The sequence below is a fragment of the Bos grunniens genome, chromosome 18 (assembly GCF_055505025.1).
Source record: "Bos grunniens cultivar Pamir isolate PY7600 chromosome 18, Bosgru_T2T1.0, whole genome shotgun sequence".
Taxonomy (NCBI): Eukaryota; Metazoa; Chordata; class Mammalia; order Artiodactyla; family Bovidae; genus Bos; species Bos grunniens.
Genome location: NC_141182.1, coordinates 55,368,031 through 55,388,313, shown reverse-complemented (window position 1 = coordinate 55,388,313; position 20,283 = coordinate 55,368,031). Strand labels below are relative to the sequence as shown.

General features: G+C 52.9%; 2 protein-coding genes across 15 annotated transcripts in view; one reads left to right on the top strand and one right to left on the bottom strand.

The window, feature by feature from the left end:
- Window positions 1–909: 909 nt before the first annotated feature.
- Window positions 910–12,060, bottom strand: SYNGR4 (synaptogyrin 4). Of its 3 annotated transcripts, none has more exons than XM_086353381.1 (5): window positions 10,914–12,060; window positions 9,713–9,910; window positions 3,179–3,416; window positions 1,458–1,597; window positions 910–1,202 (listed from the first exon to the last, which is right to left on the bottom strand). In XM_086353381.1, exons 1-5 carry the CDS (start codon window positions 11,397–11,399, stop codon window positions 969–971), a joined length of 1,296 nt encoding a protein of 431 aa, XP_086209507.1. In that variant the 5' UTR covers window positions 11,400–12,060; the 3' UTR covers window positions 910–968. The 3 variants fall into 3 exon arrangements, with proteins under 3 accessions (XP_086209507.1, XP_086209509.1, XP_086209508.1); XM_086353383.1 differs by having other exon boundaries at window positions 10,539–10,994; XM_086353382.1 differs by having other exon boundaries at window positions 10,802–10,994.
- The window catches only part of TMEM143 (transmembrane protein 143), a 28,879-nt gene continuing 19,991 nt past the window's right edge, over window positions 11,396–20,283 (top strand). For 6 of the 12 annotated variants that reach the window (XR_015146239.1, XR_015146238.1, XM_086353370.1 and 3 more), the window contains exons 1-3: window positions 11,396–11,437; window positions 11,783–12,023; window positions 13,761–13,865. Coding sequence is in view for 4 of the 12 variants with exons in the window: in XM_086353370.1 (XP_086209496.1) it covers window positions 11,805–12,023; window positions 13,761–13,865 (324 nt within the window). In the remaining 8 variants the exon portion in view is untranslated. Of the gene's footprint in view, window positions 11,438–11,782; window positions 12,024–12,376; window positions 12,517–13,366; window positions 13,487–13,753; window positions 13,866–20,283 lie in introns of those variants that run through there. The other 6 variants (XM_086353376.1, XM_086353372.1, XM_086353377.1 and 3 more) reach the window with 3 other exon arrangements.

Genomic DNA, 20,283 nt, shown 5'->3' with positions numbered 1-20,283 from the left:
CTAATGGCTGGACACCCAGGGAAGTCCTGGACAGCACTGCCCTAGACATCCTGGGCCACTGTGCTGAACGCTGGGTGCTGAGTGAAGGCTGCCCCTTCCTGGCCCCCACCACTCCCTTCATGGGTGCTTTACCCATTGGAGTCACCTGCTGAGTCTTGTGACCCGAGCACAAGACCCTGAGCAGCTCTGGGGTTCTAGAGGATTCCTTCCTTTCTCCCCAAATAAGCTTTCAAATATTTGAAGACGAGTATCTCCTCTGATGTAGGTCAGGGACTTGTCATCCTTTAGTCCTCACTCAGCATGGTTTTGAGCTGAGGAGTTGGGTATCTTGTCACTGGGGTGAGTTAAAGAGTGTGGGCCCTCGCTGGACAGCTGCGGGGGGGCCTGAGTGTTCGCCCTGGTTCTCCTTGGCGCCCTCTCCAGCGGTGGAAGCATCTTGTCTGTGAACTTGAGCTTCCTCGGCTGGACAGCGGGGCACCTCCTGCCTCCCTCCCGTGGCCAGTGCGAGCGGTAAAGGGCTCACTGTGCGCAGGCCCAAAAGAAGGGTTTCCTTTCCCTCCCATCACCGTCCGTAGCTGTCAAGAGGGCACCCAAGGGACTTCCCTGGGGGGCCAATGGCTAAGACTCCACGCTCCCGGCACCGGGAGCCTGGGTTCGTTCCCAAGTCAGGGAACTAGATCTCACACACCAAAACTCAGAGCTCCCACGCTGCAACTAAAGATCTCACATGTCGCAACTAAGACCTGGAGCAAACAAATACAAAAAAAAACTTAAAAAAAAAAGTGACACTCGGATGGAGAGTCCGGGAGGTGGGATGGAAATGGGACCTGCCGCAGAGACACCCTCCTCTCAAGGAGACCCCTGGCCGCCCGAGGGACCGGAGAGGAACAGACGTGAGAGGAAAAGGGCTGTTTTCCGAAACCCTTCTGGAGGGAGGATTCTGTCTTTATTGGTGTAGAGGAGGCTCTCTAGTTGTCGGGCATCATGGCGAGGCGGGGGGCCTTCGGGGTGCTCAGATAGGGGGACAGGGAGGAGCTGGCGTAGCTCGGGCCGTGGGGGCCGGTGGTGGGCGTGTTGACCGGGCTGGCGGCGGACGGCGGGGAGAGGGAGGTCAGGACCACGCCTCCCTCATCCAGGGAGCGCTTGTAGGGGACCGGGGCATCATTTCGGAGCTCCTGGAAGGCCAGGTAGGCCTGGAATATCTGCAGGCAGAGGAGGGTGAGCTAGAGGCTGGCTGGGGCGGGCTGGGGAGGGGGCCGCGGGCAGCACTCCCTGAAGCTGGGCTTTGTCTGCCGGGAAGAAGGTGGGGGGCCTTCTTCCCCATTTGCCCAAGACACAGAAGGGGCTTGCGGAGGCCTGGGTGAGCTTTGAGAGCAGGTAGGTTCTTGCCCTGTTAACCCACACCGTCCCGCCCTGCCCTGCTGGGGGAGTAGGGGTGGGACGGGGGCCCTCCTCACCCAGACGAGGATGGAGAAGAAAGAGAAGGTGATGGCGGCCTTGGCGCTGTTGCTCCCTAGGAGGAAGTATCTGGGCGGCGAACGGTGCCACTGGTTGGCCAGGAAGCAGAATCCCACAGCCCAGACGCCTGCCCAGATGACTGGGGGGTCGAGGGAGAGAAGAGGGGCGGTGTGGGGGGCTGAGGTCTCCACTGTGGCCTCTCCCTCCCAGCCCTCTTTAAAGAACCACCTGGAGTGGGCTGCTATATCTGCTGTGGGGGTCGGCAGCCACGTGTGACTTTTTCCATTTCAATCAATTAAAAATTTCAGTCCATTAAAATAGACTTACAAAAAAAATTTCGGGACTTCCCTAGTGGTCCAGTGGTTAAGACTAAGCCGGCCAATGCCGGGAACACAAGTTCAATCTTTGGTCCAGGAGGAACCCACATGCCTTGGAGCAACTAAGGCTGTGGACCACAACTTCTGAAGCCCACACGCCCTAGGGCCCGTGCTCCTCAACAAGAGAAGCCACTGCGATAAGCCTGTGCACTGCAACTAGAGAGTAGCCCCGCTTGCTGCAACTAGAGAAAGCCTGAGTGCATCAATGAAGACCCAGGCAGCCAAAAATAAATAGATAAGGAAAAAATTTAAAAAATATTTCCACCCCTCGATGGCACTGGCCAAACTTTGAGTGCTCAGCGGCCATGCATGGCCCGTGGCTCCCGCACTGGGAAGCCCAGGCACAGAACAGCTCCGCCCTCACAGAACCTTCTTTTGGATGTTGCTGGACTCAGTGATCTCTAGGGGCCCACCCAGCCCTGAGTCTCTGGAACTGGGCAGGTGTGGAAGAGGAGAGGAAGGAGCCCGGGGCATGAGAAAAAGGAACAAGCAAGTGTTGGGCGCTGTGTGCCAGGCTCTGTCTAAGGTGCTTGGCATTGGTTAGGAGGCTAGGCTTGGCTTGGAAGCCTGGATCTGCCACTCGGGGTCTGATTACACAACCTCCTTAAGCCTCAGTTTCCTCCTCTATGAAATGGGAATCTGAACAGGCCTTCCCCCCTCAGGGGTTCTAAGGAAGAAAGGAGACGGGGCGTGGGGCGCCCTTGACGCGGTGCCATGACACGTGGGGCATGCCCGGGAAGTGTCAGCATTACTACAGGTGTCCTTTCTCGCCTTTCATCCTCAGAAAAACCCTGGAGGTGGTTTTTTGTTTTGGTTTTGGTTTTTGGCCATAACCACAAGGCACGTGGAACTTCCCTGACCAGGGACTGAGCCAGTGCCTTCTGCAGTGGAAGAAGTCTTAAACACTGGGCCACCAGGCAGTGGGGGTTCCCATCCCAGCTTCCATGGAAGCTCAGAGAGGGGAGGAGAGCTGCACATCGAGGCTGCGCCAGAGGTGAGATTTCAAACCCTGCTCTGCCTGGCGCTGCGCTCTGCACCCTGCCTCCCACCACTGGTGGCTTTTCAAGAAAGGCTGTGAAGAAGGGAGGTGAATGCCTGGAGAAAGCTGGGCAGAAGAGAGGCTTCTAGAGTTACCCTGAGGGTCAGAAGAGGTGACCTTTGCACCAAGTCTGAGGGATGGGCAATGATTCCCTCAAACAGCGGGTGCAGAAAAGCTTCGAGAAGCGAGGGATGAAGCTCTGGGTCACGGGCGGAGGACACTCTGAGGTGGCGTCCTGGGGGCCCAGGGGAGCCTGGTGGTGGGGGCTGAGAGCTCGGGGCAGGCAGTGCCGGGGCTTACCCACCGGCCAGGATGAGGTCCAGGAGCTGGAAGGCCGTCTTGAAGCGGGTGCTGGCGAGGCGGACCTCGTGGGCGTCCAGGGCCAGGAAGGCCAGCGAGCTGAGGAAGGCCAGCAGGCCGGCCCCCACAGCGAAGCTGCAGGCTGTGCTGTTGCTGTTGAGGACACAGTGCAGCTCCGAGTTGTCGGTCTTGTTCTGGTAGCCGTCGGTCAGCAGGGAGGAGAACACGATCAGGGAGAAGACCTGTGGGTGCAAGGGGGGTTTCCCAGAGCCGGAATGGAGCTCCATGTCTTCCCAAATCCGCTCCTCATCCCTCATCCCCATCACTGAGTCGGGGGGAGGGGTCTGCTGTCCACTCTCCTGATGGTTCCAAGCCCTCTTTCCCGGTCACGTCCTCCGAGCCTCCATCCTGGCTCGGGCCTCATCCCGCCTGCTGGGGCCCTGCCCCAGCCTCTTGCCGGCCTCCCTGGCTCCAAGTCTCCCCAATCAGCTCTCCAGGGAACCTTCCACACTGCCCATCCTGGCTCCCAGCGCTGCCTGCCCTCCCCAGCCCTTCACCTCTCCTCACTCACTCTTGCCTTCCACGCCACAAACAGGTACCCGCCGCCAGACCCAACACAAAATGCTTATTAGCACATCGCCCGGGACACAGGAAGAGTGAGCAATGAGTCTCTGCCATCCTGTTGATCCCATCTGCCTCTCAGCCCTTCCCTCTGCCTGCCACTTCTTCCTCCTCCCTCCCCGCTCAGCTAATTCCTCTCCATTTTCAAAAAGGAACTTGTGAAATATTCCAAAGACACAGAAAAGAACAGAGGAAATGTAACCAACAGTGAGAACCTGACAAACGTTCACCTTTTGCTCCAAGATTCTTTAAAAAACAAAAAACTATTTTGGCGATGCCACACAGCTTATAGGATGTCAGTTCTCTGACCAGGCATCGAACCACGGCAGTGACAGCACCAAATTGTAACTACTAGGTCACCATGGAAATCTCAAGGCTTTTTTTTTTTTTTTTTTAAGCAAATACAGGGATTTCCCTGGTGGTCCAGTGATTAAGAATCCGCCTGCCAACGTGGGGGACACAGGTTCAGTCCCACATGCCACAGAGCAACTAAGCCCATGCACCGCAACCACTGAACCCGGGTGCTGAAGAGCCCGTGCTCTGCAACAAGGAAACCCACTGCAATGAGAAGCCCACGCTCCACAACTAGTGAGTAGCCCCTCGCTCGTCGCAACTAGAGAAAGCCTGCATGCAGCGACGAAGACCCAGGGCAGCTGAAAACAAATACGTAAATAAATCAAATCAAATTTAAAAAACTTAAAAAAAAGTAAAGCAAATACAGCCTTGGGACTTCCCTGGTCAGGGAACTAGTGCCACCCGGCGTGGCCAAAAAAAAACGAGCAAACGCAGTCTCGCTGATAGGCTGGCCCTGTCGCCGCTGTGGGCACCACACACAGCACACCGGGGTAGCACCGTCTGCCTCTACTGCTGGCTTCTACCATGTTCATCGATGAAACCACCAGTGTACTTCACCAACCCGTGCCATCCTTACAGCCACCCTAGGATGTGGGTGCTGCCAACAGTCTCTCTCTCTCTTTTAGATAGTGGAGCTGAGGCATAAAGAAGGTGGTGAATGGCACAGAGCCCATCAGCTGTGAGGGGGCAGCGCCTGGATCTGAACCCAAGCGGTCTGGCTCTTGAATCCGCTTTGCGCACGTACATGCTGTGCATAGTCGATCAGTTGTGTCCAACTCTTTTCGAACTCATGGACTGTAGCCCACCAGGCTCCTCTGTTCATGGGATTTTCCAGGCAAGAATGATGGCGTAGGTTGCCATTTCCTTCTCCAGGGGATCTTCCCAACCCAGAGATCGAACCCAGGTCTCCTGCATTGCAGGAGGATTATTTACCGTCTGAGCCAGTAGGGAAACCCTAAATCTGCCCTAACTCCTGCTATTAATGTATCTGCCTGGACCAGATGCCTGGAGGGCAGCGGTTCCTATCACTGTGATTCAGGGACAATTTGAAGCCCCGGTGGCTTGTCCCTGACGGTCACAACACAGCCTGGCAGGGGTGACACCAGGTATGGAAGGAACCATTGTGTATGTGTTGGGCGGTGGGAGCTGGTCCAGGGGGTGCTTTCTGGATTCGGTGAGGCCTATAAGAACAGGCAGGGTGAAGAAGACTATGGAGTGGGATGATCTCTGGGGGTTGAGAGGGAGCCAGGGAGGGGGCTGAGAGCAGGGGTGGGGCAGGGTCGGCTCCAGGTGTGTGAAGGCCCCTCTGGGGCCATGCAGAGATGGACTCGAGCCGGTGAGACTGGAGGCCAGGAGGCTGGGAGGCTGGGGAGGAAGCTGGGGCCTGCAGTTGTGGAGGGAGTCAAGATTTGAGCAGAAACTGAACCCAGGGGGCTGGATTTAGGAGGAAGTAAGGCTTGATCTGAACGGTACCTTAACTAATAAGTTTTGGGGGAGGGATAAATTGGGGCCTGGGATTGACATGTACACACTACTATATATAAAATAGATCACAAGTAAGGTTGCTCACAAGTAAGGGAGATGGTGAAGGACAGGGAAGCCTGGCATGCTGCAGTCCATGGGGTTGCAAAGAGTCTGACATGACATAGTGACTGAACAACAGGGTGGCTCAGTGGTAAAGAATCTGCCGGCCAAAGCAGGAGACCCAGGTTCTATTCCTGGGTTGGGAAGTTCCCCTGAAAGAGGAAATGGCAACCCACTCTGGTATTCTTGCCTGGGAAACCCCATGGACAGAGGAGTCTGGCAGGCTACAGTCCATGGGGTTGCAAATAATCAGACACGACTTAGCAACCAAACAACAAAACAAAGGACCTACTGTATAATATGGGGAACGCTACTCAATACTCTAATGGCCTATATGGGAAAAGAATCTAAAAAAAGGGTGGATATGTATGTATGTATAACCGAATCGCGTTATACAGATTCAGTATACTGATTCCTGAAACTAGCATAATATCAACTGTAATCAACCACACTCCAGTAAGAATTAAAAAGAAAAAACTGAGGAGTTTTGCAGGCACACAGGAGGAAGGGCATTCCAGGCAGGCCGATCCATGTGTGCAAAAGCCAGCTGCTGCTGAGTGAAGCTCCTGCAGGGGTTGGAGAGAAATCTTAGCTGAGGGATCTGGTATGAAGTGAGGCTGGAAATGCGGGCAGGGAGGCCAGACCCTCAGAAGCCTTGAACACCAGACGGAGGGGACTGGACTTGGGAACCATGGGAAAAATTAAATTTCTCACTTAGGCTTAATTTTATGCATGGCAGGGCTCTGAGCAGAGGATGGCCAGGGTTAGATCTAGGGGTTCAAGGCAAACTCCAGGGTCATGATGGATGGGAAGGGGCTCCTGGGAATCCAGTGAGATTTAGGACTTGACATTAGACTTGGTGACTGATTGGATGTGGTGGTGCCTGGGGATGGGAGGGAGGGAGGAGACAAGGGGAAGGAAGTTCATTAGAATTTGAACTCCTGGACAGGTTGCACGTGGGACCCTTCTGTCTGCACCCAGGACCCAGTGCCAGGCTGGACCTCTGCACACGTGTTAGAAGAGTGAATGACTGGCCCTTCTTTTTGGCTCTTGCTCTGCCCTTTAGAGTAGGAGCAGGGAGGCAAGGACTGACCCTAAACTCCTCAGCCTCTGTCCATCCGCCTCTCTCCTTTGTCTTACTTGCCTTCTCTGAATAAGAACAAACAAAATAATAATAATGACTTTGTTGTTGTTGTTGCTGCTGTGTCGTGTCCGAATCTTTGGCCCACCAGGCTCCTCTGTCCATGGGATTCCCCTGGCAAGAATATTGGAGTGGGCTGCCATTTCCTCCTCTGGAGAATCTTCCCGACCCAAGGCTTGAACCTGAGACTCCTGCATTGGCAGGTGGGTTCTTTGCCGCTGAGCCACCAGGAAAGCCCAATAATAGTGACTAGTCCCTCCTTTTGTCCAGCACTTTAGCTCTAAGGGAGGGTATTCACATCCACTCCGCTTCGGGGCTGCAGCACTGAGTCTGCAGGAGGGGAGCGTCTTGCCCTGCTGGTCTGAGACAGAGCCAGGTCAAGGACAGGAAGGCTCATTGATCATTTTTGAGCCCAGATACATTTTACCTGCGCCACCTCCCTGCAGCCTTGCTCCAGTCCTGCATGTTCGAGGTTACAATAATAATTCATTGCTGTTTCACAGGTGATAAATAGAAGCCTTGATGGCGCAGTGGAAAGAGCCAGACGTGTCTGACCCCACCCACTGGGTGGACCTGGGCCAACTGCTCACTGCTTGGCACCTCAGTTTCCCTGTCTGTCCTGTGCCCCAAAGAGGTGGGGGCCTGGCTCTGAAGGTAATTCTCATGACTGGCCAGAGAGGAGACATGTCCTCTCAAGGTTAGTCGTGGAGAGATGGGATTGGAATCCAGCCTCCCTGACTTCCGGGTCTGTGGGCTGTCTGTCTGCTGACCCCCCTAAATCCTTGGGCTGCTTTTGGACACCCAAGAAGGGGGCTTGGCTGGGCTGGAGGGACTTCAACCCTCTGAAGCCTGATTCTGACCTCCTTCCACACCCTTCCTGGCCTTTCCCCAGGGAGGGAGCAAAGATTCATCAGTTAAGGCACCAGCTGGCGGGCGGCCGTGAGAAGGACGAGAGCACCAGCTGCCCAGAGACTCCCTACTGAGGAGCCGGGCCAGGGGGGGAAGGAGGAGAGGGCGGCAGGCGGGAGGAGGGAGGCGGCAGGCAAAGTCCGTGACTGAAGAGTCTGGCAAGGTTGGCGGCCCTTCCCCCCAGCCCTTCCCCACACCAGTCCACACCAGCTGGGCCTCCTTCTCCCTCACCTCCCGCCCTTCCTTCTGAAGACTGGAAACCTGTGCATCCTTGGGACTTGCCCGCCAGCTGGGTGATGTCCTTGGGCAAGTCATTCAACCTCTGTGAGCCTTGGTTTCCTCTTGGGTCCAGCAGGCGTCGCAATGCCCACGTCATAGGGTCATGGTGAGGAGCGGAAATGCTGACACCACCAAGGGACTGGGAACTGGGATGTGGAAGGCGTTTTCCCCGCTACCCTGGGGCGATGACGATGGAGATGAGTCCCCACCACCCTATGCCTCCCCCAACCCATCTCTCTGCTTGATCACAAGTTGGTCCCAGTAATCATTGCTATTGAAGGAATGATGACTACTTGCCAGGCCCATGGTGACAGGCTGAGAGGCACTGATTTCATTTGGACATAGTCTTTCCTGATGAGCAGGAAGGACTAGACACACGAGGGTCTGGAGGTTCAGAGAAATCAAGTTTCTGGTTCAAGGTCACATAGCCCTAGCGTGACCAGGCAAGTTATCAAATAAAACAGGGCACTTTTGAGACTTAAAGGAGGTGCTGCTGATAATCACGCCAGGACTGAGCCAGGCAAGCAGGGGAGGATGTCGCTCTATGTGGACATCATGTGGCCAAACTAGGATCCTCAGCCAGGCCTGATCAATCCTTCTGGAATAGGACCCTGGGTTCAATTCCAGATATTCCCCCTACTCCCCTGACCCAGATCAAGTCTCATCATCTCCCTGGGCCTCAGTTCCCAACTCTGCCAAAGGAGCACCGTGGAGGCTACACAGTGTAAAGCCCAGAGTCACAGCTCTAACTCCTCAAGCACTGAGGTCCAGAGAAGGGCAGTGAGCAGGTCAAGGTCACACAGCAAAGTCAGGGGCTCAGTGAGGATTTGCCCCCAGGTGTCTGGACTCTTTGGGAATGTGGTAATGATGAAACAAATGCAGGTAAAGTCCTTGCTTGGCACCGTGCCTGGCACACAGCGACCACCCACCCCCCTGGCATCCTAGGTCTGAGAGGTGGAAAATGAATGGGCTGTATTCTCACAGACCCCAGTTTGAGTCCCTGCCTCTTACTGTGTGACCTTAGCCAACACTGTCCATTGGAACTTTCTGCCATGATGGAAATGTTCTAGATCCTCACTGTCCAATATGAGAGCTGCCAGTCATGTGTGGCTATTGGGCACCTGAAATGTGGCCACTGTAACTGGGGAATTAAAAAATTTTTTTTTCTGGCTGCACCATGCAGATTGTGGGATGTTAGTTCCTAGACCAGGGAACGAACTCTGGCCTCCTGCACTGGAAGCACGGAGTCTTAACCACTGGACCGTCAGGGAAGTCCCTGAATATTTTATTTTCATTAATTTAGATTAGAATAGTCACATGTGGCTTATGGTTACCCCCCTGGACAGCACAGCCTTCAAAAAATTATTTAACTTTATCTGATCCTCAGTTTTCTTCTCTCAAAAGTGGGGCTCCTGAGCACCCACTTTGCGGGGTTCTTTCTTCCCAGGAGAGTTGATAAGTGCTCAGAATACTGCAGGGCCTATAGTTAAGATGCTCAGTAGAGGGTGACTTCATTTACAAGTTCCTTTTGGCTTTGTTCCCCCAAGCTGGCCCTTCCTTTCCTCCCACCACCCTGTGCACTGGGTCTGAGAGCTGAGAAGCCCTATTTCATGTCACCCACAGGGCAGCTGGCCCACAGAAGGGCCTCACCCCTGCAAAGATCCGTGTGATTGCCTTTGGCCTCTTGAGAAACTGCACGGCTTCACTGTCGGCCAGGTCCTGGAGGCTCTCCGGGATGTGCATGGCGGCTGCTCTGCTGCTCGGGCTCTGGGAAGCCAGAGCAGGGATGCTGGGTTCTGCCGGCTGGGCGCTGCCGTCTGCAGGTTCCAGGCCCACGCTGGGGCTCGGCTGTTGCAAGACAACAGGAATGGTGGGGGGTGGTTAGAATCCAAGGTGCAGGGTAAAGGGGCTGCCAGGGGTCCCAGGAGGAGGGGGTATGGGATGGAAGAGTATTGGGGAGGGTACCAGGATGGGGTTCTGTGGGGTGAGGGGTCTGCCAAGGGTCCCAGGAGAAGGGGGCAGGGGATGACAGAGGGTTCTTGGGGTCCAAGGACAGGGTTATATGGGGTGAGGGGTCTGCAGGGTTCTTAGAATTGGTGCATGGGATGAAAGAGCTGTTAGGAAGCCCCACCTCCAGGTGGGGGCGCAGGGTGAAAGGGTGGCTCGATGGTCCTATGAGTTGGGGTGCAGGCTGAGGGGGCTTCAGATAATTCCAAAGTGGGGTACAGGGTGAGGGGGGCTGCTGAGGAGCCTAGGAACTAGGAATGTAGGCTGAGGAGGATGTAGGGTGAGGGGGCTTCCAGAATCCCAGAAGTGGAGGGGCAGGGTGAGGAGATCTTGGGCCAGGGAGAAGGAGAGAGGAGAGGGTAGGATATTGGGGTGATGTCTCTGACACAGGAGCCAGAGTGCCCATTTTAAGGACTGTGTTAATGGGATTTTTGAGGGATGAGGGGTGCTAGAATGGCGGTCAGAACACCTGGGAGGTCTGAAAACGAGGACCTCTTTCAGATTTGGGGGCAACAGCACGCAGAGCAGAGACCCCAGGCTCCTCAGGGTAGATTTTAGGCTGTCCTGGTGATGGGGTGATTGCCTTAGAATCAGGACCTTCCCTTAGAATTCAGCTCCATCTTCATAAAAGTGCATCTCCTCAAGTTTGGACCTCAGATGTGTGGGGAACATGGTCTCCGAACTCATCTGTCCCCTCATAATAAGGAGACCGAGCCCCTGGCGCTAAGCTACCTTCAGAGAATCCGGGTTCTTCCTTTAAGGCGTGGAATGGGGGTGGTGAGGGTTCGGGGTGATGCTGCCTGATAAAGGGTCAGCCTTACTCTGGAGGCCGGGTTTACGTCACCTGCAGGCCGGATCTTCCTTCCGCCCACCCTCCCTGCCTGGTCCCCGGCACCACCTCAGCCTTCTTTTTCTTCCTCTTTTTCCCGCCTTTTCGTTCCTCCACAGCTGATTGGCTACACTGAAGCCCCGCCCCATTCCCCCGCCTATTCTTGAGTTGACACGAGCGGGGGCGTGGCTTCAGCGGACGTTGGGCGGCCCGCCGTTGGCGGGCTGCGCACGGGAATCCCTGCTCCAGTCCCAGTAGCCCCCGGAGTCTCGCGCCCGCCCCGCCTGTTCCTCTTTGAAGCTTGTGGACAAGGAGATACTTCTGTAACGCATGCGCCGAGTCCAAGCAAAGCGCACGAAGCAAGCCAGGCAGACTGAGCATGCGTAGTCGCGACTGGGCAGTAGAAGAAAATGGACTCCGTTCGATGACCCAGACATTGCGCATGCGTCCTACCGCGGCTTGAAGCCGAACCTCGGAGGCCCAGGGCGCCGTTTTGCACATGCGCAGGAGGCTCAATGACAGTCGAGCGTTGCCTAAAGGTGAGGGAAAGGGTGAAAGATTGCATGGCCGGGGGTGGGCGGCCCTGCAGACTCATGCAGCTTTCCGAGCATATCCTATAAAGATTCACCTGACGCCTAGACCCCGCAGAGGTTTTGTCACCACAGGGCTTCTGAGCCCGCAAAACGCTCCCCCAAAACTCTTGCCTGGGACTCAGGCCAACTGAATAGTGTGGGAGGGGATGGACAGGAGGGCCTACGAGGCGGGCGGATGGGCTCTAACCCGCTGCCTGGGGTAGAAACGGCCCCTGGAAGTTGGGAGGCGGAGGTGGAGGGGGCACCTTTCCCCCAGATGACTTTTGACCTCTTCCCATTTCCCTCGTTTAGGCTGCGAGGAAAGGGTCTAGCCATGCTGCATGTGACCCGAGGGGTCTGGGGATCCCTTGTCCGAGTATGGCCTCTGTTGCCCTCGTTTCTCGGTCACTCCCGGGCCCTGTCATCGCTGGAGGCCAAGATGGGGGAGTACCGCAAGATGTGGAACCCCACGGAGCCCCGCGACTGGGCCCAGCAATACCGCGAACGGCACATCCCGTTCTCCAAAGAGCAGCTGCTCCGCCTCCTGATACAGGTACCGCCCGTCCCGGGTCCGAGAGCCTGGGGACTACGAATCCCGGCAGGCCTCGCGGCGGTACAGCCCTTCAAGCTATAGAAGAATGCCCTTGGCGCCCCCTGGGAATTGTAGTTCCTTTACCCTTTATGGGACTTCCCTGGTGGCGCAGACGGTAAAGCGTCTGTCTACAGTGCGGGAGACCCGGGTTCGATCCCTGGGTCGGGAAGATCCCCTGGAGAAGGAAATGGCAATCCACTCCAGTACTATTGCCTGGAAAATCCCATGGACAGAGGAGCCTGGTAGGCTACAGTCCATGGGGTTGCAGAGAATTGGACACGACTGAGCGACTTCACTTCACTTACCCTTTATAGGCCCAGGTGAGCGAGGAGTGAGTGGGAATGCTGGGGACTGACTGCCGAGATGTAGATGAAGCAGCGATTCCAGACTCTAGCTCGTTCTGGGGGCTTGAACAAGCACTCACACTTGGGTGGTTTTACCCTCTACAAAACGGGTATGATCTTCATCTTCGTCATTACAAGGACTACTCCCTAATAATAATTATTGTACCAATGAAACAATAATCATATTACACTGAGCTCTTATTATATGGCACCGTGCTAAGCATTTTCCGCATATTATTGAATAATGAACAACCCAGTAAGAGGTACCACCATCATTCCCTCTTTACAAAGGAGATAACTAAAGCAGGAGAAGGGCAGTGACTCACCTAAGGTCATGACTAGTGACTCAGATTTGAACCAAAGTGTACTGACTATAGAGCAGGGTGGGGATTAGGTGAGACAAGTAGATACTTGCTCAACCCTAAGAGCTTAAGTTCTTACCCCACTGTCACCTTCATACTTGTGATTATTTTTTATCATCATTCCTTCATTTAATAATTATTACTTGATGACATCACCGACTCAATGGACATGAGTTTGGGTAAACTCTGGGAGTTGGTGATGGACAGGGAGGCCTGGCATGCTTTGGTTCATAGGGTCACAGAGTTGGACACAACTGAGCGACTGAACTGAACTGAAATGCCTCTGTATGGCCTAAGTTCTATGCTGGGCTTTATCCATATACAGAAGTATATATATACACACACAAACACACATTTAGATATATGGACACATGTAATCACATCAAATTGTCACTATCGATTTTTTCAGAAAGAGGGTGTGATCCTCTGTTGCCAAAGGAAACAGACTCAGAGAGGGGATGGCATTCACCCAGGGCACTGAGGTAGAAATGCTAAAATAGTGGGTAAATCTGTGTGCTCTGGACCAGGCCTGGTCTAGAGTCTCAGCTTCTCTTTTATGGACAGTGTGGCCCTCAGAAAGTGACTTTCCTAAACCTAGGTGTCCCCTCTGAACAATGAGGGTTATAATTCCATCAGCCTTCTTGTGTCCTCTGGAGGATGAGATCATGCCAGCAAACAGTTCCTGGCACACAAATAAGCATTGTGTGACTGCTGGCCAGTAAGTATCAGAGTGGTAACTTGAAACCCTAGCTCTTTAAGCCATCTGTTTTTCACTCTTCAGGGCTACCTCAGTTTCTTTCAGTGAAATTTATCAGTTCTCTCCCCCTCCCCACCCCCCCAAAAAAACCCACAAAATTTTAAAGAGCCCAGAGCTCTGATTGTCTGTCTGGGTTGCCCAGGAAAGAATCCCAACCCCCCACCCCCACCCCTCCGCCCCACCATGAGGAAGGAGAGAGAGGCCTAAAGAGATGTTTTGCTTCCCGAGGTAATAGGAGTTCCATTCCACTCCTGCGGAGAAGGCTGCCTTGGAGGAGTTCACAGCCCACCTGGACTTTTGTACCTTGTTCCACTACCATCACGTCCTGACCCAGCTGCAGGTGAGAACCAGGACCCTGTGGCCCTGTTGTCCTTGTTTGCTTATCTGTTCATTCAGCAAAAATTCTCTGAGTGCTTACTTGGAGTCCAGCCCTCTTCTAAGCATCAGGGATGCAGCAGTGAACAGGACAGATGAAGCCACGCCCTCTGGAGCTGATATTCCAGGTGGGAAGATGATAAATGAATAAATAAGGGACTTGCCTGGTGGTCCAGTGGTTAAGACTCTGAGCTTCCAATGCCGGGGCTGCGGGTTCAATTTCTAGTCAGGGAACTAAGATCCCACACGCCGTGTTGTTCAGTCACTTGGTTGTGTCTGACTCTTTGCCACGCCGTGGACTGCAGCACGCCAGGCTTCCCTGTCCTTCACTGTTTCCCTGGTGCTCAAACATGCTCCAACTCATGTCCATTGAGTTGGTGATGCCATCCAACCTTCTCATCCTCTGTCGCCCCCTTCTCCTCTTGCCCTGAATCTTTCCCAGCATCAGGGTCTTTTCCAATGAGTCGGCTCTTCAGCATGTAGTGTGGCCAAATTGAAAACAAAAAATGTAAAATATGACACCCAGGAGTGGTAAGTGCCATTGAAAGTGGGATGGAAAGCGATGAGAAAAGGGCCTGATTTAGACAGGGTGGTCAAGGAAGGCTTCTCTGAGGAGGTGACAGATAAACTAATACCTGGGTGAACTGAGGCAGTCAACTCGATGGGTGTCTGGGGATGGACATTTCAGGTAGAAATGTCCTCTTTTTCAAGGAAAAACGTTGAGAAAACGTTCTTTTTCAAGAGAAAAGCAATTGCAAAGGCCCTGAGGTGTAAGGGCCTGGAGTGTTGGGGGAATGGCAATAGAACTACTGGCTGGAGGTAAAGAGGGCAGGAGGTGACAGCAGAGAGGGAGTGAGGGGACACTGTGCCTGGCCTTGTGGGTTGTGCTGGAGACGTGGCTTTTATGTAAGCGAGCTGGGAGCCACCACAGGAGGGTTCAGAGCAGAGGCGGGTCATGAACAGATTCGGGTGTTAATAGGATTCTTCTGGCTGCTCAGCAGGGAACAGACCATCAGAGGCAGGGAGATACATTAAAGAGTCTATTATGTTTGTCCAGGTAAGAGATAAATGGCAGCTCAGACAAGAGTAATAGCAGTGGAAGTGGTGAAAAGTGGTCAGGCACTGGTAATGGTTGGAAGGCATCAGCATTTGGCTGAGTGGGCGGGACCTTGAAGGAGAGAAAGAAGTCAGGGGGCCTCCAGCAGTTCATGCCCGCACCTCCTGAAGGATACGGCTGCCACTTACTGAGATGTGGAAAGCAGAGCAGAGACAGGTCTGCAGGGAAGACTGAGAGCTCAGTTTAGACTTAGAAATTTGAGCTGCCTCTTGGACAGCTGGGTGGAGAGATGGACTCAATGCCCGTAGTCTGGAAGTCAAGGAAGGAGACTGGGCTAAGAAACAGTCCTGGGAGGATCTAGACAGTACAACCTGCATGACCACCGGGGACATTAACTGAGCCCTGGGGAGTGAATGCTTCAAGATTCTCTCCCAGGAGCCCTTCAAGGACCAGATCTTTGGAATGTGCAAGGTTTGGACAACTCAGGCCTGCGGAATTAACCCTTTACTGCCCCTGCCCCCCATAGCTCCCCTCCTTGCTTTGGTGAGTAGCAGCTCTGGCCCCTCTGCATCAGGCTTATCAATTCCTTGCAGCACCAAGTAGCTGCCAGCAGCCCCATTGGCAGAAGAAGAAACCAAAGCTCCAAGAGGGCCCCGTTGAGCCCAAGATGAGGCAGGTCCCAAGTGGCAGAGCCAAGATTTGTGCTCCTGTCTGCTGGCCTCCAAGCTTTTCTCTGGGGCATCTCTGGCCTCTGGAGACAGGATTCTTTTTCTTTAAAAAGTTATTTTTAAATGTTATGCAAATGTTTAACCATATTGAAACATAGAATATGCAGCAAAGACACACATTCTCACTGAGGCAGCATATTTTATTTTATTATTATTTATTTGTTTGGCTGCATTGGGTCTTAACTGGCACTCGAGATCTTTCGTTGAGGCACTCTAGTTTTGTCTCATGGGCTTAGTTGCTCTGTGGCATATGGGTTAGTTTCTGGACCAGGGATCAAACCCACATCCCCTGCATTGCAAGGCAGATTCTTAACCATCGAACCACCAGGGAAGTCCCAAGGCAGCAGATTTTAAATGGAGACCCTGAGAGGGTAGGTAGAAACATCAGAGGTGAGTGAGACACACTGGGTTACCATTTGCTGATGACCTAAGACCCTTGAGGAAGCAGTTTGGAGCAGGCAAAGAACAAGAAGAGCCCCAGTTCAGACGCCAGCTTTGTCGTTCACTAGGAGTGAGGGCGACCTTGGCAGGTGCCCTCTCTCTGGGCCTCCTTTCCCTTGTGCATTCATTCATTGGATTCACTCAGTGCATGTTTACTGAGCACCTACTGTGTCCTGGAAGGTTCCAGGCCCCTGGCCTCAGTGGTGCGCCTGTGTATCTGCCTCATGGCATCACGTGCCAGGGAGAGAGACTGACCTTCCACAAGGTAAAGAAGTAAAATATATTAAGAAGTACTAAGTACCACAGAGAGAGTGCCGGATAAAGTATAGGACGCCCAGCTTATTCATTTCCTAATTCTGCCATACCAAATGAGCATCCACTGGACGGCTTAAAACAAGAGATCTCTTCTTTGAGAGTTCAGGAAGCTGGAAGTCCAAAATCAAAGTGCTGGCAGGGTTAGTTTCTTCTGGAGCCTCAGAGGAAGGGACCCATCCTATGCTTTTCTCCAAGCTTCCGGCAGTCCGTGGCTTGTGGACACATCACTTTAATCTCTGTCTTCATCTTCACATCACTTTCTTCTTTGTGAGTCCTTTTCTGTCTCCTATAAGGACACTCTCATTGGATTTCAGTTCAGTTCAGTCACTCAGTCGTGTCTGACTTTTTGCAACCCCATGAATCGCAGCACGCCAGGCCTCCCTGTCCATCACCAACTCCTGGAGTTCACCCAGACTCGTGTCCATCGAGTCAGTGATGCCATCCAGCCATCTCATCCTCTGTTGTCCCCTTCTCCTCCTGCCCCCAATCCCTCCCAGCATCAGAGTCTTTTCCAATGAGTCAACTCTTCGCAAGAGGTGGCCAAAGTACCGGAGTTTCAGCTTTAGCATCATTCCTTCCGAAGAAATCCCAGGGCTGATCTCCTTCAGAATGGACTGGTTGGATCTCCTTGCAGTCCAAGGGACTCTCAAGAGTCTTCTCCAACACCACAGTTCAAAAGCATCAATTCTTCGGCGTTCAGCCTTCTTCACAGTCCGACTCTCACATCCATACATGACCACAGGAAAAACCATAGCCTTGACTAGACGAACCTTTGTTGGCAAAGTAATGTCTCTGCTTTTCAATATGCCATCTAGGTTGGTCATAACTTTCCTTCCAAGGAGTAAGCGTCTTTTAATTTCGTGGCTGCAATCACCATCTGCAGTGATTTTGGAGCCCAAAAAAATAAAGTCTGGCACTTTCCACTGTTTCCCCATCTATTTCCCATGAAGTGATGGGACCGGATGCCATGATCTTCGTTTTCTGAATGTTGAGCTTTAAGCCAACTTTTTCACTCTCCTCTTTCACTTTCATCAAGAGGCTTTTTAGTTCCTCTTCACTTTCTGCCATAAGGGTGGTGTCATCTGCATATCTGAGGTTATTGATATTTCTCCTGGCAATCTTGATTCCAGCTTGTGCTTCTTCCAGTCCAGCGTTTCTCATGATGTGCTCTGCATATAAGTTAAATAAGCAGGGTGACAATATACAGCCTTGACGTCCTCCTTTTCCTATTTGGAACCAGTCTGTTGTTCCATGTCCAGTTCTAACTGTTGCTTCCTGACCTGCATATAGGTTTCTCAAGAGGCAGGTCAGGTGGTCTGGTATTCCCATCTCTTTCAGAATTTTCCACAGTTTATTGTGACCCACACAGTCAAAGGCTTTTAGGGCCCACCCTAATCCAATATGGTCTCACTTTGATACCTTAATTATACCTAAAAGACCCTTTTCCAAATGAGGTCATATTCTGAGGTTCCCAGGGGACAGGAATTTTTAGGGGACACTCTTCTACCCTCTAAACCCAGTTAAATTTGAATTTCAGATAAGCTATGAGAAATTGTTCTTTTTTAAAGTAGAATTATGTCCATGTAAATACAATCCTTAAGTATTGCACAGGACATACTTAAACTGAAAAATTATTTATTGTTGATCTGGAAATACAGCTGAACTTGGTGTCCTGTATTTTATTTTTTGGCTAAATCTGGCAACCCTAATTAAGGAGAAAAAGAAAGGAGAGGTGTTTTTTGCAGTTTTAGGTGGAGTAGTCAGGGACAGCCTCACTGAGGGGGTGACATTTGAGCCTGAAGGAGGCCAGAGTGAGCCATGTGGAGATCTGTGAGAATGTAAGTGCAAAGGCCCGGTGGCTGGAGTGTGCATGGTGTGTAGGAGGGGCTAGAGATGAGTGAGTGAAGGGGCAAAGCTGGAGATGAGCCAGAGAGGGGCCCATGGCCAGATCCTTCAGGGCCCTATGGGACACAGTGAAGACTTGGCTTTGACTCTGAGTGAGGTGAGAGCCAGGAAATGGCTCTGAGCGAACAGACGTGAGCTGACTTCTGTTCCAAGAGGCGCCCTCTGGTGGTTGCCGGGAACAGACTGGGAGGTGAGGTTGGGAGCCGGGAGACTGGCGCGGCAGTCACGACTGCCCAGGAGATAAGTGGTCGGATCCTGGGTCTGTTTTGAATGGGTGCCATCAGGATTTGCTGATGGGTTGAAGAAAGAGAGGAGTCCAGGATGACCAGAGGCTTTGGGCCTGAGCACCTGGAAGAATGCACTTCTCTGACATGGAGAAGATGGGGGTGAGGGAGAGCAGGATTGGGGAGGAATTTCAGGACCCCCTTTGGGACACAGCGGGCTTGAGAGTGGACTTGAGAGGAGGGAGGTGAGGGCCCTGGAGACGGCTGTTGGACTCATCCAGGCAGAAGGCGATGGTGGTGTGGACTGGGCGGGGCTGGTGGGGAGGAGAGAGCCTGGCGGAGTGGCTCTCTGTTTTGGAGGTGGAATCATCGTGATTAATAAATCATGCAAGAAAAGGGAACAGCAGTGGTCACCCACCACATCCAGGTTTCTGGCTCGAAGCCATGGGCGGATGCGAAGTTCCCAGAAGAGAATCTGGTTCGCAGTGGACGTTAGATGAATGCACTTCTCCCTCCTCCAGCTCTGAGAGTCCCTCACTCTCAAAGTGCAGCTCAGCCCCGGGAAAGGCATTTCTCAAGGTCATTCCGTGAATTTGAGAACATGGCCCATGGGACCCGCTCTGTCAGCCTGGCTGGAAGGACTTGGACACAGGCCTTAGTTCTGGGCCCCAGTACTGTTCTGGGCCAGCACGGGCCGGCCCTCAGAGTTAGTTCCCATGAGGACTTGCTGGGCTCGATTCTCTACTACATCATCAGACACCTGGCTCCGTTGTCTCGGATACCCTGGACTTTCCGTCTCCAAACCTTTGCCCAGGCCATTCCTCCCACTTGCAATGCCCCCTCCCTGGTTTCCTTCCACTAACAAAAGGTTCCCCTGACCTTGATGTGTTGTTCCTTAAGGCTGCCTCTCCTGAGAGACACACAGAGGGTGGGGTTTAGGGGCTGGTTTTATGGAGGGGTGCTTCCCTCTGGGGCTTGTTGGATAGTCTGGGACACATTATATGTCACCCTGAAACTCCATCTCTCTGTGAACAAATAGGCAAGCCACCTGGAAGCTTGCTCTTTAAAAAAAAATTGTGTTTTTTTTTACATACTTACTTATTTGGCTGTGCTGGGTCTTAGTTGCAGCATGCAGGATCTTCCATCTTAGTTGTGGCACTTCAGGGTCTTTAGTCGTGACATGCAAACTCTTAGTTGTGGCATGTGGGGTCTAGTTCCCCAAACAGGGATCAAACCTGGGCCCCTGCATTGAGAGCACAGAGTCCTAACCACTGGACCGCCAGGGAAGTCCCTAGCTCTTTTTTTTTTTTTTTTCATTCATTCATTCATTCATTCAGTCAACAATTTTGGGCAGCATTGATGGGTGCATAAGATGAGATGGACAAGGCATTACCCAGTTCTATGGGGACACTGAAGGTCATAGAGTTTGGATTTTATTCCAAATGCTATGAGAAGCCGCTGGAGGGATAGAGTCTGTTTATAATCTCAGTAAGCTCCTCGTGACAGCCACGTGGGAACTAGTTTGGACATGGTGGGAGAGTGGAAACCCGATGCACCTGTTCAGGTGCGAGGCAATGGTGGCTGGGACGAGAAGGCAGCAGTGGGATGGAAAGGAAGCTAGAGTCCAGAACGATTCAGAGAGTCTGCTGAATTTGCTAAAGATCAGATACGGGGGTGATGATAAGAAAGGAATCAAAGATGCCTCCAGGGTTC